The sequence below is a fragment of the Triturus cristatus genome, chromosome 3_1 (genome assembly GCF_964204655.1).
Source record: "Triturus cristatus chromosome 3_1, aTriCri1.1, whole genome shotgun sequence".
NCBI lineage: Eukaryota > Metazoa > Chordata > Amphibia > Caudata > Salamandridae > Triturus > Triturus cristatus.
In genome coordinates this window covers 798,110,696-798,128,461 of record NC_140583.1, presented here as the reverse complement: position 1 = coordinate 798,128,461, position 17,766 = coordinate 798,110,696, and the positions used below count along the sequence as shown (strand labels likewise).

General features: G+C 46.9%; 1 protein-coding gene across 1 annotated transcript in view; it reads right to left on the bottom strand.

Annotated features, from left to right (window-relative positions):
• Positions 1-17,766, bottom strand: part of DRC11 (dynein regulatory complex subunit 11) — a 952,572-nt gene that overhangs the window by 312,393 nt on the left and 622,413 nt on the right. The window contains exons 10-11 of the mRNA XM_085645096.1: positions 17,155-17,261; positions 15,841-15,936 (exon numbers count right to left, since the gene is read on the bottom strand). Coding sequence (XP_085501222.1) covers positions 15,841-15,936; positions 17,155-17,261 — 203 coding nt within the window. The remainder of the gene's footprint in view (positions 1-15,840; positions 15,937-17,154; positions 17,262-17,766) is intronic.

The window sequence follows — 17,766 nt, the reverse complement described above, 5'->3', positions numbered from 1 at the left end:
GGTGAGGAAGGGTGTATTGAAAAACTTTATTCGGTAAGGCAATTACATACCATAAAAGCGTTTACATATCAAATACATTAATGATTATACACATATCATTTTAACAGTATAAATTAGTTTGGCCTGACTGAATGGCAGTAAGTGCATAAAAGAAAAAAGCAGTTAAAAGAAATGTTTTGACATTGATTAAAAATAGTTAAATAGAATAAAAGTGTTTAGACGATACAGGACAGGAAAGAAACAAACCCCCCCGCTAGCAATTTTAGGATGCATAGGAGGGCTAATCCCAGTTCATCGTAGGGTATGTTTGGATGACTCATAAAGACCATCTGTCAATGAGATGTTTAAAAACAAGGAGGGGGGGCAAATCTCCATTTAAAGGTTAGTTCTATGTCGCACGCAGAATTTTAAGAACGTTGCCATATTTTTTGCCAATATTTCTGATTCTAACATTTGGAGGGCCATAAAAGCTGGTCGACATTGGGTTAGGCCCAAATGTTTCAGGAAAGGGATCAGGTATAACTTTCTTGGCTCTACATAGAATTTACAAAACATAATTACATGCAAAGTTGTTTGGGGAGAAAGGTCATCACAAGGGCACGGTAACAGTTGGGTGCTCCAGTCATTTATCACAGGGAAAGTAATTAAACGATGGAATATGTTCAGTCGCATTCTGGTGAGTAGGAATTTCTCATAATTACTTAGAATGGAATTCAAGTAAGGCTCTATTTGGTCTGTTGTTTGTATAGAAAAAGACAATTGTGCAGAGTTTTTGTTTAATTCAAGAGCCAGGCGCAGATCAGTTAGATGGGTTAAGCACATGTCTCGCAGTCTTTTTCTAGGGATTAAGATGGTATTTTGAGGATTTGAAAAAAGATGCTCAAGTCCTAAATCCGTTAAAAACTTTTTAACAAAAGCAAGCCAAGTGATTAGTGATCCGTGCTCCAATTTCATACAATCGTTAATGAGTTCCTGAGTGAATTTTAATTCTGGTGTGGACCAGATGCGGTGCCATAAGAGGATAGGCTGCATACGTATCACGTCCGTGATATATGGAAGGCCCAGTTCACTGTGAATATTGAAAGTTGAAGTGGACGATGGGACTCCCAACAGAAATTTCAGAAAGGAGTTCTCTGTCTTTTGAAGTAAAGTGACTCGTGCGTTTCCCCAAATCCCGGCCCCGTAGGTTGCTGTACTAAGGCATTTTGAGTTGTAGATGTCTAACATTTCCTTAGATGCTCTTTTGCCCAACCTCCGGGCGAACACTCTCAGGGCCGTTGTTGCTTTTAGAAATTGTGAATTTCTGTTCTCTATTGCACTTTTCCAAGTGGTTTTGTTATCTATCACGACTCCTAGGTAGGGATAAGTGGTGGTATACTCTATTTTGGTGTCGTATGTAGGTGAGGAAGGGTTTAGAGTCATATGCGGTATGCGATGGCGCCTACTCGTGTGTACGTTAGTGTAGAGAATTTATTTTATGAGATACGGTGCTACAAGCAGAGGGATAACCCTAAACCCCCAAAACAGACACAAGGGCACCAAGATTTTTGTACAGAAGGCCTGTGCACACGTAATTGTAGTCTGCAGAGCAAATTCTGCGTATCTGAAATTAATGAAATATTTGAAAAAACACAACAACAGTCGAAGAAGTAATATATCAGAACACTCCAAATGTTGCGTGTTCTCTGTATTTAATGTAGATCGATTGCCCAAGATAGCTGAGTGGTAATCGATCCCTCCGCCGGTTGTAATGCCGTCCTGGCTGGCCTGGGAAAGGTACTTCACAAAAGTGGTGTATAACTTGATGAGTGGAACCGTATAAGGTGAAGTGTCACTCTAAAGGGTAGCCTGGAAAGATTGCAGCGTACACGTTGGAAGGAGCCGCTACTGCTCATTCCTGGGAGCGTGGTCCTCTGTGCAGTCTGCAAGGGGGCAGCGAGTACGCTGCTTTGTCCATGGATATAGGCCGATATGAACTGCACTTTTCTGGGGAATTTCTCTCTTTGAGTATGGCCACAATGATAGCCGTACTTTAGTCTTCCAGGAGGCACCCTATATCTCTGGCCGTCTGGAACATGTTTAACATACGCTGCGCCACCACACTCGCCACACCTTTATAAAGTTTGGCTGGAATGCCATTGGGCACTGCCGCCTTGCCCAACTGCAGGTCTTGAATAGCCCCCACTATCGCCTCACAGTCAATTCTTGTTCTAATGTAGTTTGATCATCACTTGATAGCCTGGCAAGGGATATTTTCCATAGGAGTTCCGCACTGTTCTTTGTGGTGCGGGTCAAGGCTGGTGTGTACAATTGCTCGTAGTAGTCAGCGAAAGCTCCCGCTAGTTCTTCCCCAGTCCTTTGTACGGTTCCGTCAGGTTCTCGGATCTCCGGGACCCAATTTCTGCCCTGATCTCTGCGCTCGAGCCAAGCTATCATTTTGCTTGCTTTGCCCCCTAACTCATATAGCTTCCACTGTGTCGCCAGTGCCTGTGCCCTGGCCCTGTTTTCTGACAAATCTCACAATTTTACGGATCTGGTGGGGAACATTCGATTCTGAGGTCCCATTGGTGAACGCGGTAGCCTCCAGTTTCTGAATTTCCCTCTCAAGCTCCTCACTTTTCATCTGTTGCTCTTTTCGCCACCCCCCCATCAAACCCTGCATCTGGCCTCTTATAACCATTTTACATGCTTCCCACAGTGTGCAAGCAGAGGGGACAGTCCCCTCGTTCTCTTTGAAATATAGTTCTGCCTGTTACCTAATCTTCTGCCTAAAGGTATCTTTCTTGAGCAGCCAGGGTTCTAATCTCGGAGGGAGAGTGTTGTCTCATTTATGGCCCGCAGCTGCACCTCTACTGGCTAGTGATCTGAGATTCCCCTCGCCTTGTGGGTCACCGAACAAAAGGATGTAGTCTAGCCTGGAATAACTGCAGTGGGGAGCTGAATAGAATGTAAATTTCTGCTGTGACGGGTTGTGGTCACACCAGAGGTCGATCAGACCCATCGCTTCCGCAAATCCCTTCAGGGGTTCAGCAGCTGTCACTCCCCTGGGGTTCCTTTCTCTATCTCTCTGTGGATCCATGGCCACGTTAAAATCTCCCCCGAGTACCAATACACCCGGTGGCAGGTCTAGTATTAGCGCTCCCAGCGCCAGTAGCACTTCCCCATGCAACCTGAGTATAATATATACTAAACAGAAATTTACCATCAACCCTTCCCACATGCCGGTCACTGCAACAAATTTCCCCAGAGTGTGATGTTATTTTTGACCTGCAATGAACGGAGCAGAGGTTCTGAGCAGCACACCCACTCCTTTGGAGCCACTTGTGTAGCCCACGTGAGCAATTAGGACATATCCATAGCGGTCTAGCGCTTTTTAGTAATTCCATTTCAGGTCGGTTTCCTGTAGGATGATAATATCAGGAGCATGTCTTTTAATATATTAAAGGGTGAGTGTACGTTTAATTTTGCTGCCCAGTCCATTGACATTCCAGGACATAATCTTCAGTCCTGCTCTCCCCCTTGAGTACTAAACCCTGTGGTTTGATAATTCCTGAGCATGTGTAAACCTCCGATTGCAACGTAAAACGTCTAGCTGAAAACAATGCCCAACTCTAAAGTCCCCCTACCTGCTACCCTGCATAGTGGGCCTAGAATCACCCACCTACTCATCTTGCAGAGTGTCTGTCACCCAAGAACTGACATAACCTATGCAGGGTGGGCTAAGTTCATCCTCCCGGCACGCAATGCCATTTAAGATTGTCCCAATTTGCATCATAGTCTGTGCGTCCTCTGCCCAGGACGCAGTTTATTTCACTTTCACCCCCTCACCCCTACCCGTCTTCACATCCATTCTTTCAAAAGTACAAAAGGATATATTTAAAGTTCAGCTTCATCTCCTTGCAGGCGGACTCTCAGTCCTGTGACCTGGCCTTGCCAGTTACTCTTTGTGTGCGGCCTTCACCCCTCGTCTCGCGATCCTGCTGTCACTCGTTGATCCTTGCCCTCTTGTCTCTGTGCTTTGCGACGGCCAGCTGTCGCTCCAGTCTTTGCTCTCCTGGGCGAGCGACCCCCTACTGTTTGCAAGCCTTCCAGCCACTCCCAGGCTTCCTTCGGTGTATTGAAGTGCAACGTGTTTCCTTCGGCCACCGCTAGCCTTGTGGGGAATAGCATCATGTATTTGAGTTCCTTGGCGCTTAGATCTCTTTTGACTGCCTCAAAGATACTTTGCTGGTGCTGGACCTGCAGTGAAAAGTCTGGAAAGAATCGGATCACTGTGTTCTCATACTGTAGGTCGCCATTTGAGCGCGTGGCCTGTAGACTTGCATCTCTGTCCCGGTAGTTTAGGATCCTGGCAATGATCGTGAGGCGGGGCCCAGGCTTCGGCTGTGGTAATGGCGCTCTACGCGCCCGCTCCACTGTGAAGAAATATGACAGGCGCTTGGGGCGGAGGTGGTTAAGTATTAAGTCTTCCAAGAAGAGGTCCACACAAGGTCCCTCTGTCCCCTTCGGGACCCCCACCACTCGGATGTTGTTCCGCCGTGCTCTACCTTCCTGGTCTTCCAGCTTTGCTGCTAGTGCTGTTTGCACCATGGTCAGATTGTCAACTCGTTCCTCTAGGCTCTTGGAGGTGTGTTGTAGTTGTGTTATGTTGGTTTCAGCTCTGGCGACCTTGTCTGAGATTTTATGGAAGTCAGCTCTGAGCAGGTTAACGTCCGTTGTCACTGCGTCCAATTTTGGCTCTAGAGTGCCTTTCAGATCTGCTATGGCTGCCATTATTGCCTCAAGAGTGGGATCTGTGGGCCCCGTCTGGGCCGGTTGGCTCTGTGTCACTTCTACCGGCGGTATAGTATTCGTCCAATTTATTGGATCTTACCACTATCTGAGTCTTGGATTTGACCATGCTCACCCCGTGGATCGAGGTGAGCCAGCTCCCGGCGAGTCGATTTCAGCTTCAGCATAGGTCTTGTCCACTGTTCCTTTGGGCATTAATCCCTCTAGGCGCCGTCACTGGCTCCCCCGGTGGCAGGGTAGTGCAGGATTGCCCCCTAAGCTTCCCTCGATGACAGCGCTCTGCGGCCAGGCTGAGCACCCAGCACCAGATAGCAAGGGCACAAGGCTGACCCAAACCTAAATGGCTGCTGTGGTCACTCCATCTTCAGAGGCCAGCCTTCTCCAGCCAGCTCTTCAGGCCTTTAGTGTTTGTGATGGTGTTGAATTGATAACAGGCCCGCCCCAGCCTCTACTGCTTAACTATTTCTCCTCTTCTGACTTGTTCCTGCCAGTTGTAGTTAAGAATCCAGGGGAGGGCATCCACTGGTTCGCATCCTCGACAGGACAGTCCTCTTACCTCTGTCTGGTTAAGGCCGCGCGTCTCCGTCCATATCGCCAAAGCATGGTTTCTCAGAGGCCCTCCTCCTGGAGTCAGTGGCAGGTTGCCGAAACCAGCCGCAGGCCCTCTGATTATCACTGTCCCACTCAAGGTCAGGCGGACCCTCTGGGTGCCTTCTCTTCGGCCGCTCTGGCCGCCTTACCGCTGCCTAGATGCATGCTGGGTTCCAGCCGCCTCCCTATGGCCGCTCTCTGCCCCCCTGATTTCACCGGCTGTCTTTGTGGGCCAAGCTGCCCTTCGTACTTCTCTTGCAGCTGCCTCCTATTCTACTGCAGCTGCACCCCCGGGGACCAGATGCTACCGGGGCCCATCAGTGAGCCGTGCCCCTCCCAGGCACTTCTCCTGGAGCCAGAGCTGGGCCGCCGAAATCCGCCACAGGCCCTCTCTCCATCGCCTTCCTGCTCGAGCAGATCCCCTGGGTTATTTCTCTCTAGCCACGTGGTCGCCTTACTGCTGTCTGTGTGCAGGTGGTTTTCCAGCCATCTCCGATGGCCACTCGCAGCCCGTCTGTTGGCAATTGCTGTCCTCGTGGGCTGCTCGGCCCCATGTAGTTCTCTTGCCACTTTCGCACTTCAGGCCAGGCCGCTGCAGGCCGCAGATTCAGTGGCGGCTCCCCCATTGTGGCATGGGGGCGTTGCCTCACTGCTTTCTCGCGGTGCGAGAAGGCAGAAACATAAATGGTAATAACTACCATTTTATGTTTCTGCCTTCTCGCACGGTGACAAAGCAGAAGTGCCTGGTTGGGGGTGGGCGGTCCTGCTCGGGGGCAGGGAGGAGTGGCTTGCCCACTGTTGTGGATACTGACTGTTTGGCCGGCCTGGGTGCCGACCAAACAGTCAGTATGCCCAACAGTGAGCAAACCACTCCCCCCCTGCCCTCGAGCAGGCCCGCCCATTCTCCCATTTTCTCTATGCAGGCTGCTGCATGCTGCTGCACGCATCAGCCTACATAGAGAAAATGGCCCTGGTGGGGCGCGCTCCGCTTCGCCTCACGCTTTGTGATTGGCGGAGGGGAGGGAGGGAGGCTGGCTTTCCTGGTTGATGACGTCGCGGCGATGAGAGCTGCCTGCAGAAATTTGAAAAGGCAGCAGGACGGTAGATGGCGGGAGTCGGACCCCAGAAGCTGAGGTGAGGACGGTAAGTTACGTTTTATTATATTTTTTAATTAAACAAACCCCTCCCGCCTCCCCCCATTCCCCTGGCACAACATAATTTCCAACCCCTCTCCCCCCACCCGCCTGTCATGCCGGCCGCGACTGGTCTTGGTGGTGGCAGACCAAACCAGTCCTGACCAGCAAATTCAGAGGCAACGCTGGCACTCTTGTGGAAGTAAAATGTGTACAATTTTTGTTTAAGTTGATGCCAGTTAATATTGTTCAAATCTTCTTCACCGACCACTCATGCCCCCCATGTTAAAACAAAAGCCGTGGCTGCCTGACCGACTCCCTTTGTCCTTGAATGGCCTCAATGCAGCTATAGAGTCTTGTCACATCACCTGCTTCAAAGCTGCGGCTCACTGAGAATCGGCTCTCTCCACCATCATAATCCTTTTTTCGCCGTTTCAAGCCCATGTTTATATCTAGTGCCCACTATCACCCTTCTACTAACCCCCTCCGTCTGACTTTTCTTTTTTTTTTTTACAGAAGCACCACTGTTTCGGAGCTCCCTCATCCTGCTCCATCTTCTTACTCATCTTTTCATTTTAACCACATTCATCGCTCCACCCACACATGACCTCATCGACCCACTCCCTGCTTTGATCAGCACTTTGACCACCTTTGGGATCTCTGGCCTCCCTTCATTTATCTTTCTTCTAGGTCTGGCTGGGCCTCCTTCTCGTCATCTGTGTTGGTGGGCATGCCCCACGTGTAATGCATGCTTCCTGTCCTCTTTTCAGCTTTTCCTGAAAGATTCATACCTTTCCTATACCTACCTCGCGACTCGAATCCCAAATCTGTCATGCAGCCGCTTGGCACTGGTGTGCCATGTCTCCAATCCAGCATCTTTAACTTTTCACAGCTTCATTTGTCACTTTAACCCTACCTGCCACACTTTCTCGATTCTTGAGAGAGCTTTTACACTCATCAGCCGAGCAATAATTACAAACCATTAGTCAGGACAAGAGCCTGATTGCATGACCTGTGTGGCTTTGGGCTGTACTCTGCGAGGTGGTGTAAACTTTGCGGAAAGATATTCCGGCCTTGCCTTTGATGTTGTGACCAGGCTGGGAGTTAGCAGATCTGTGTTGTGCAGCCGGATCTGTAGGAGGTGAAATGGCCACTACATTGCAACAAGAGGCATGTATCAACTGATAAAAGTATGAAGCTTACAATGTGTGGAAAATTAGCTTTTTGCTCTTTCCTAACTGCTGATATTTTTACAAACATCTGTACTGTTTATTTGTAGGTGTTTATTACATTTTGTTGTGTTACAAATGCGTTTTGATAATACAGCCTTTCAGTTTCACACCTCCTTTAGCAGAGCAAGATTGTCACACATTTCCCATTACTTTGAAGTCAGAGCAAACAATGACAAGATAAAGACAAAATGTAAAGGCCTCTTTACTGCTTATTCACCTGAACTCCTGCATGGTTATTTTGCCTACCATGTATTTGTCAACACTCAAACTACTAGGGAATCTCTTCAATCCCTTTTCTCAAGCGATTTTTCACAGCATACTATGAATTAACTTGGAAGAAATATGTAAGGTGCTCCGCATTGTTATCTCAAAGTACATTATGAAGTTCTGTTATTATACTGAATAAGCAGCTACTATGTCATTTTCATATGAAATATCTTTATTGATGTCATAACTGCACATTCACAACTGATTTATTACCCTTCTTGCTTTCTCAACTTTGATTGAAAATGCACAATTTGCCCATTCTTTTTTCAAAGTTTTCTCGGGGGGAGAACAGCCCCAAACCCCCCTTATGTCGGTATGGGCACTCATCATGAAACTTTACGCCCTACCACTTTCAAATGTCCCCAGCCGCCACTGCGCAGATTCCTTTCTGATCTGGCTGCTCCCCCAGGGGCCCAATCACCTCTGGAGCCCCCACTTTTATCTCAGGGCTGTTTGTTGGCAGCTGCTCTCTTACCAGCGTTGGTCGTCTGTTTAGGCCACAGTGTCTCACATGACCACCTCGCCACCCCACGGCGCAGCCTCTTCCTTTCTCAACCCCAGTGCTCACCAGCATTCCCGGGTTTGTGGGCATTTCGGGAGGGAGAGGAGAGTTGGATGAGCCACCGCTGTCCTCCCTGTGGTCTGCTCTCCATGGCATGTCAAAGTCCGGGGCAGCCTTGATTTGTGGACGGATATTTATGCTGGGTTTGCGATCTCGGCACGAAGTTCTTTCAGTGAGCGGCTATCGCGGTCGGTTCCTTAGCCACGCCCCCTCCAGTGCTTTCTTTCACCTCACTTTTGCTATCTTGGGTGCATCGAATTAATGCTTAAGCACGGTGCTTCTGAGGGAAGGCCACAAAATGAGACTTTGAGACTCTAGGTCACCATATGAGAAATTCTGTTTTCAGGAACTCTATGAGACTTTCCAGTCATGTCTATCATTAACAAACACCAAAGTCAGTTAGCCTCACCACCTGCACTGAATCATGTCAGCTTCCAGGTCACAACCTGCTTTGTAGTGTTGAAGACAGTGGTTAATTTGTAAAACAAATAAGTGCTGGGGTTCTCATCAGGAGGCAGCTTCCACTAGCTCATTTCTCCTGTTAGCACCACCTAAAACAGAACCATGAAACCCTACAAGTGAGGTGAGAATGTTGCGTAATGGCCAGAGCTGCCGACTTCAGAGCAGGGGAACCAGGTTCGAGTCTTGGTGTCAGCTCAACATCCTGTGATTCTGGGCAAATCACTTAATCTCTCTGTGCCTACCACAAATTAATTTATCCTTAACTGGTGCTCAAGCGCCGGTGTTGATGGTTAAGTGCCGGTGCTGAGCACTGGAAACCACCGGCTCAAATTAAGCACTGGTTGAAGTTCCATGTCACATCTCGAATTTAACAGAACCAAGTCAAAATCATATCCTGCACGTGAGACAGACTGCTGGTCTCTGTACTAGAGCGATAGATGACATATCATCTTCTGAACTAGAAACAGTCAGATTGCCGGTCATATTCGGAGTGCAAAGTAGATAGTCACCTCCTGCACTCAACACAAATTGATTCCAAATCACCTCCTTCATTTAAGGCAATTAGATCCTAAATCTACTCACTCATTCAAGACATTCAGATTTCTGACCACCTCCTCCATTCTAGACAGCCAGTTCCCATTTCCTCCTCTACTATGAAAACCCGCACACGCTAAACCACATTCTGCTATTAAGACCACCAGGATGCAGGTTGCTGCATACTCTTGAGACAGCCATATTGCAGGTCACCTCTTGCGTTTATGATAGTAAGATTCTAGGTCATTTTTTAAATTTAGCACACCTGGATATATATTCAATTTACTAATCAGGTGATGATAGGATACATGATGGATTTTGGTTTTCCTGGTCTTTAACATATATTTTTTTCATTCATACTGTGCATCATTAACAACGTGCAGAAAGTAGTTTTACTCTCAAGCGCACATGTACACACAGACAATGTGCTATTGCCTTTGACACAAATTTCCTGTGACATGTAAAAGTGTGTTCTTACTGTAGTTACATAGGCCTCAATTTAGGCCCAAATGCCATCTTTGTCAAAATGAATGTCTTCCCCCCCACACATTTTCTGTTTGTTATTTCTGCAGCACCAGACAAGCAGAATATTTCTGATTTTGCACTACTCTTTAATGCTTCCATTGCTGAGGGCCTTCATGGCAATAATTCTGTATCACAATCCTTTTGAATTTGTGATGAATCTTTGAAATATATTCTGCTGATTTAAAACTCAATTATTAACAAGGCGGCGCAAAAAAATTATCGCTGCTTTCGCGGCCTTTTGCGGCCAAAAAGCAGCGATAATTTTATCGCCTTATCAGCAAAGACACGCTATCACGTGTTTTGCTGATTTATTGCCCCTTACAACATCGCCCAGCTTTGCATGTCTAATGAGATGCAAAGTGGGCGTTCCGTGCCAGAATAATTGGAGAAATGGCGCTAACCGACATTTCTCCAATTATCAAGCTGCACGCAAACAAGCAGAGCGATAAGAAAAGTAGCGCTAACCACAGTTATCGCTAATTTCCTTACGCCTGCTTGTGATCTGACTTAGCCATGTAATCCAATGGGAGGTGGATTACATGGCTAAGACCACCCTGCCCTATCAGCAAGGAATCGCTGGTCGCAGTGTGATTATCGCTGGATTTCCAGCGACAATCACACTGTTTTCCAGGTAACGCATGGATTCCTATCGCTTGGGAAATAAGCGTTGCTGATAGCACGCTATCTCCGCGATAAAATCCAGCGTTAGCCTGCAATAATTATCCTCGCGCTAAAAGCGTTGAGCAATAATTATCGCAGGCCCTTGCTGATATGCCCCTTAATTACTTATATTTTTGATGTGTTGGGAGGTGCCTTTCCTCGGGGATAAATTGCCTTGTGAAATTAAGGTTTAACACTGTCTCTTATTCATCAAGCCGTGGACGTCTTGTCATGTTATGTTAGATTTTGTATCTGGAAGCTCGTTTATCACGGTTTCTTGGAGGTAAAAAAGGAAGGAACAAAACAGAACAAAGTGTATAGTCCTCACAAGCACTAGAAGATATGGCTTTCGTGTGATATTCAAGAACCTCTTCTTTGCACAGAGCAAACTCTTTTAGCTGTCTCCAAAATGCAAAAACGTACAATGGTAACATTCTCATTCTAGGTGGCATGGTCACGAAGGTCCTGATTTTCTGATGTAGCCCTCCTTTCAATAGGGGAACAAACCGAGGATCAGCACTTGATCTCCTAAGACATGATGTGGGTCATAAGAGTTTTTTCATTAAATGCAAAGCGATTTCAAGAGGATCCTTTACTACACTAGCAGCAAAAGCAAAGTGGAGAGTACCTCGGAAATGTGCTTTGTAGTTGACTCCAAACACAAACGTTTGCCATACTTAAGTCGACAATGATTAAATGCATTTATTACTATAATGTGATGCTTCTGTGTTGGAAATAGCATCACATGTTTAAAAATGTGTAGATTTGTAGGAGAAAGAAGTAGGTTTTGTATATTTACTCTACCTGAAAACTTAAAGATAAATCTGCATCCAGTTTTATGGCACCATTTCTTGCCAATTTCACAGGGTTGCCCAATCACTAATCCTCTCTCAACTTGACTATGGCAACGCTATCCTCACTGGAACACCTAAAGTACACCTAGCCCCCCTTAGATCTGTGCTCAACTTGGTAGCCAGGCTCATCACTGACTATAAACGATTTGACCACATCTCTCCAGCATTTAAAGCCTTAAATTGGATACCCGTTGACGTTGAAGGAAGATGCTTTTATAAGACTGCATGCATTACGCACAAAACTCTTCACCAACAAACCCCGTTGTACCTAACAAACAAACTCACTAGAGTGGGCTGCTCCAGACCGATGAGAAGCACCAATGCGTCCCCCCACTGTTAAAAAAGAAAAGCACCCAATCTCGCTCCTTCTTTGGGAACACCCAAACATCTGGGATGCCCTCCCAAAGGACCTGCGCTGTAACACCTCCTACCTCAGCTTAAAAAAAGACCTAAAACATTACCTTCTCAACAAATATTAGGGTCCATAACCACTCCTTTGACCTTGCTTTCTGTTTCCCCTGCATTGCTTATCTTTCTGTTTTTACCTGGTTTTCACCTCGCTCTCCCTTTTTACACATCACCCTGTTTACTCTGACACTACCCTCTTTTGCTCCCCCACTTCTCCTACCAATACCTCCTATCTCTACCTTTTATTCTTTCTCCGTCGATATTCTCTTCACTGCCCTAAATTGTTACACCCATTTATATTATTTAGTTGTTTATTACCCGCTAATCCTCCCAGAATTTATACCCCCTTTAACAGAATTGTGAGTTGTACCTGCGTGTTTTTGTTACCCTGAAAAATTGCTCTTCTTGATTACCTCTACTCATGTAAGGTGCTTTTTGCCCCTTTTTAACTTAATGTGAGATGTACTTGCTTGTTTTTGTTTACCCTGAACAATTGTTTTTCTTGACTGCTTCTGCTCCTGTAAAGGACTCTGATACCCCCGGGTCTAGCCAGCGCTATAGAAAACCTTTCAAATAAATAAATAAATAAATTGGAGGTGAGAAAAGACTGATTGTACTGGACACAAGTATAGGCAACTAAACAGGTGAATCTTGCTTTGTCAGCAAAACCTGGTTTTAGTGGGTTTGGATGTCAAAAAATTGGCAGACGTCGGCCACCTGATGATAGCGAGGTAGAACCAACCCATACATGCAGGGTTGGTAAATGTATTTTTCAACCAGGATCTACGTGCCAGCTGCACATACGTGAAATCTGGCCCCAAAATTTGACATTAGTTTGGCAAGCGTCTTATATATTAATTAAATAGCAGTGACAACAGAGCAGATCTCTAGGGCAGTATGAACAGAAACTAGTGCTGATTCATAAGGTGGTAATGAAACAGTTTATTTAAAAATAATCTAGGCCAAGTCCAGATCTTAAAAATCAGTCCACGCCAGGCGACCGAGAAGAAAAGAATGATCAACTGCACGGTGATCAATTCTTGAACTCGAATTCCATAAAAGATTTCTATGGTCTGTTGCAACATTTGGTTGTGTCAAAACCTGAAGTATTCACTCATAGATCTCATGCCCAAGGGATGGTCATTGTGACAGCACACAGTTACTGATAGTGTAACCGGATGGCTCCATGTCACCAAATACCTAGTTTCTAGCTCTGGGTTTTCAGTATTCTGAGGATTGTAGTCTCGTTTCAGTTAAATTGGATTGGTTCACAAGAAAACAATGATCAATGTAAGAAATAATTGTGACTGTCTCATGCCTTCATCAGCTTGCCCGAAGCATTCTGATCAATCCTGCAACAGCATAGGGTTAAGGTGGTCGATGGTATTGCTTCGATTGCAAAATCGGGAAGCTTTACCCTTTGGAGAGGCGAGCAAAGTTTCCTGGCATCTCCTGACCAGACTGAGGCCAAAGGGAAGCTTTGACCGCCGCGTCCTGGTAGGTGGATGTTTACCCATACGGCTGCAGAGCATGGTTGCATAGGCTGTCGGCGGGGCTGCTTTTCTCACTACCACTCAGGTATGTCCATAGCCCCAGGTAGAAGGAGGTAAAGCAGCACTTTACCACAGCTGCACAGGTGATTCCTGTGACCCATTAGGGTGGGAATTCTGATAGTGGTGAAACACTAGCCCATGGCGGCTGGGCGAGCGTCAGGGAGCATTTCCCAGTATCGCACTGGGCGTTACACGGAAGACTAACAGCTTTGCACACTGTGAAGTGAGCAGTTTTAAAAATAATACGCAATGTTGCGAGACACCCATTTTCACACACCCCTACAAATGATGAGATGAAAGAGAATTGAAAACCAGGATTCTAAGGGTGGGTACATGGGGCCATCTAATATTATATACTAGCAGATTTTGCAATTGCAAGGCTGGGGGAAGCTAATCAAAGACTGGGAATTACTGACAAGGCGGGCCTTAAAATTGTGGATTCTAGGCTTACAGGAATTTGCTCATTTCGACTGAATGGGGAATGCAATGCGTTGTAAAAATAATATTGAACTGTCCCGTCATAAACCAAACCAAAGTCTGTAGAAAGTCGAGCGATCCCTGGACCAGAACAGCACTCCGAGAAGAAGCAGAACTCTGGGAATGACAGCGCACTCAGTGGGAGGACTGGATACAAGTCACTTCATTTACAATGTAAACCAATTCCAGATGCATTCCTAATTGGATGTGTAAGGAGGAAAGCCCAAAGATGTATGCTGGAGCAATCCCTCATCCTTATTTGTATTCCTTTGGAATTCTTGCATGTCTGTTTCGCCCTGCTGTGCTCAGACCTCAGAGACTGCCAGAGTGCTATCTCCATTGTGCACAGAGGAGCACTCGGGTTTTGCTGCTGTCCAGCGGGGTACCAAAAATGTCCATGGTAAGGGAGGAGCCTCCTTTAACTGGTTATGCGGTTCAAGCCTCATTGGTGGCACTCTTCGGAAGTTTCGTAGACCACAGCCTTTTTAAGTTGAACCTGCAACAGCGCACGCACTGCATGCGCTCTCACTTGTAAGGCACTGTTGTTTACAATAAAGAGCTTGGATCCCGCCCATTGCTTACCATTTGTTGGGTTCAGTGCCACTCTTCTGTGCTGCTTCCAAATTGGCCAGTGTAGGCCAAGCATTACTTCCATTCCTTTCTGAAGAGCATGAACCAAGCACAGATTGACTGAACTTAATTAGTGCCCGTCCACTAGCCATGCTGTGATTGAGGTACTATTTCTTCTTTGCCCTCCCACACATCCCTTCTCTGCATTGCTGCCCCTGTCTGGTGCTCCCTTCCTCCTCCTTCACACCTCCCTCATGTTAATTTTCCTCTCTCCTGGTGTTGCTGCATCCACCCTCCTCTCCCACGCCTCCCTCGTATTTTTTAACATATTGCACAGCACTGGATAGCAAGGTCAAGCATATTAATGGCAGCCTATGGCATCTACGTGCACTGGTAGCAAGAACTTTAGTCAATTTGTGGTTTGATGGTAATTATTTGTCTCCTTCTTCAAGTCCACCAGTCCAGGCTGGTGCCCATCGTTATAGAATGGCAACAGTGATGACTCCATAGGGGGCCTCATGTTAGGGCTGTTCTCCACGGATCTGGTGAGCATTGTGGGACCAAAGACGGCACGAAGGTCCACCCGTCCCCCTAGCCTTCATTTCTATGGATAAACCTGGAGGCAAGTGACAACCACTCTTCTTCATATGCATGGAGGGTACTAGAGTCCTGATGGAACAGAGGTCCAGCTACCTGCTCTGTTCGTTACGTATATGAGATCAAGAGAACGTGCAGTCTCACACATGCTAGCTGTTCTATGTGTATATGGTGTGTGGGGTAGGACAGAGGCTGTTCCTTTTATGTCTATTTTAGGCCTTGTGGGGAAGAGCCTCCACTGGGGTCCATGTATCTCTTTGTTTCTTAGGTATTTAGAGGGTCTTGTGGGACTGAGCAGAGGTCAACGTTCTGCACTGTTCAGTATGTCTATGGTGATTCTTGGGGTTCCAGAGTAAACAGAGAACCCTTGTGTGCCTGTAACACGAAAGACCTAGCAGCTTTGTACGTTTCCATGTAATTGCGCTCTTCGGGGGTCTACTGACTCCATACGACCATGTTATAACCTGCATGATTGAGGTGCTCTGTGGATCCTGTAATTACATGGAAGTTTGCGTGTTTTCTGAACCTAGGTGCTTGTGTTGCTCTGCGGTGCAGTGACTGATGAGACACCCTAATGACGCTATGAGCCTTCACTCCTTCATGTACCCATGTCTGCCCTCTCACCTTCTTTCCACCTTTCTTCCCTTTCTTCTTCTTTCCTTTCTCTCGGTCCACGGCCAGCTTCAGGTTCTTGAGTTCTTGTCGCATCAGCTCATCTACCTGTGCGAGAGGTAAACACAACTATCACATCACAAACAACTGCTTTACACTTACCTAACAGTGCCTGCCTTGTCAGACAATGGATTGGTTTTGGAATGTAGCTGTGGCATATCTGCCTGTCAACAAAACACCGCTGAAGCAAGAGTACCTAAAAAATAGCCTGCAGCAGGAAGGTTTCCAAACTCACCATCTCTAGTGGAAGGAGGGAGAATGACACGGACTGCACCAGAGGGGAAAACAGGGAGAGAGAACCATCTAGATCTCATCAAGACGTCAAAAGATGAAGAAGGAAAGAGGTGGGGTAAGAGAGAAAGAGACAGGGTCAGAGAGAGAGAAAGAAATAGTCACGGCGGGAGGTTGATAGGGAGGACAAAACAGAGTGAGGTCGGAAAGAGAGGAAGACAGGGAAATAGACAACGTGCCAGGCAGAGAAGAGAGTGAGTGAAAAGAGCAGAATTCTGAGCTTGGGCCCTAAAATGAGAGCTTAAAGTGCCAGAGGAAAAAATGTAAAGTGCTAAAAGGTCAACAATTGTTGAAGTCTACACTACAAAAACACGTAACATATCAAACAACTATTGGATTTGCTCATGAGCAATCCGAGCACCCACCTGCATGCCCGTTTCCTACGGGCTCTGTTCACTGTCTGAGAGTTCATTTGTCCTCTACGGGCACCCTTCCCTGTACACTCTTGGAGGCACTTTGTTTCCACTGCTCCTTGTCACTTACACCTTAATCACTGACCTCTTCATCCACCCTAGAGCCCACGTGTCAACAGCAGTAAAGTGCAGAGGATGTGGGAGCTTCACTTCCTTCACTTTCTGCAGTGTTCGAGCCCTCATTTGTCTTCTCTGAGCATGTATTGGCACACTTCTTCCTCCTGGAGACCACCTCGGGGTCTCCCTGAGAGCTCATCTGCCATCCGACCTCTTCTTGGAGCATTGTAGCATCTCTGAGGACTGACATGCATTTGATCTCGTTCTCTATTCGTGGAAGCTCCTTCCCATTGCTAAGTGCTCACCTGCACTCTGACGCCTCATTTCACCCGCACTCACATCTCTGAACTCTTCCTCCTTTCCTGGAGGACCCATGGGCTTCTGTAAACCTCTGCACTCTGATCTCTTCATCCATCCGAAGTTGCTGTGGGGTCCTTCACCACACATCTGCCCTCCGACCTCTTACTCCATCCAGTGAGGCCACGTTCTGTCTTTGAGCACTCACCTGCACTCTGACCTCCCCTTCGACTTCTTTCCGCTTCTCCTCTCTAATCAGCTCTTCGTCGTGGCGCTGGTGGAAATTCCAAGTCTCATCCCGCCGCTGCCAAACGCCTGACAAAAGGAATGAAAGTATGAGGTATTGAGGAAAATAGTTTATGGGTGTCACTGGAGGCTGGAGGCATCAGATGATGTGCCTATGGGGATCAATGCAGCCTTGGTCCAAGAAGGACATTCCCTGGTCACTCATTTTGTTTGCTCCAAATATTTTATTACATTTTTAGAAAGTATAAACAACAAGAACATGATGTATATCATACACATATATGTATATCAAAGGCCCAACTAGCGAGAAGTGCCACACACATTAAGCAGAGGCGGCTCCTCCTCTATGGCGGAGGTGCGTCACCCCACTGCTTTCTCGCAGTGCGAGAAGCAGAAACATAAAATGGTAATAACTTTGAGTTATTACCAGTTTATGTTTGCGTTGCGGGTGGGTGGGGCTGCCCAGCTCTCCGAGCAGGGCAGGGGAGAACTGGTTTGCCCACTGACAAGTGCTCAAAGACTGTTTGGTCAGCCCTCTCGGGCTGCCCAAACCAGTCATGCACACTCTGGCCTT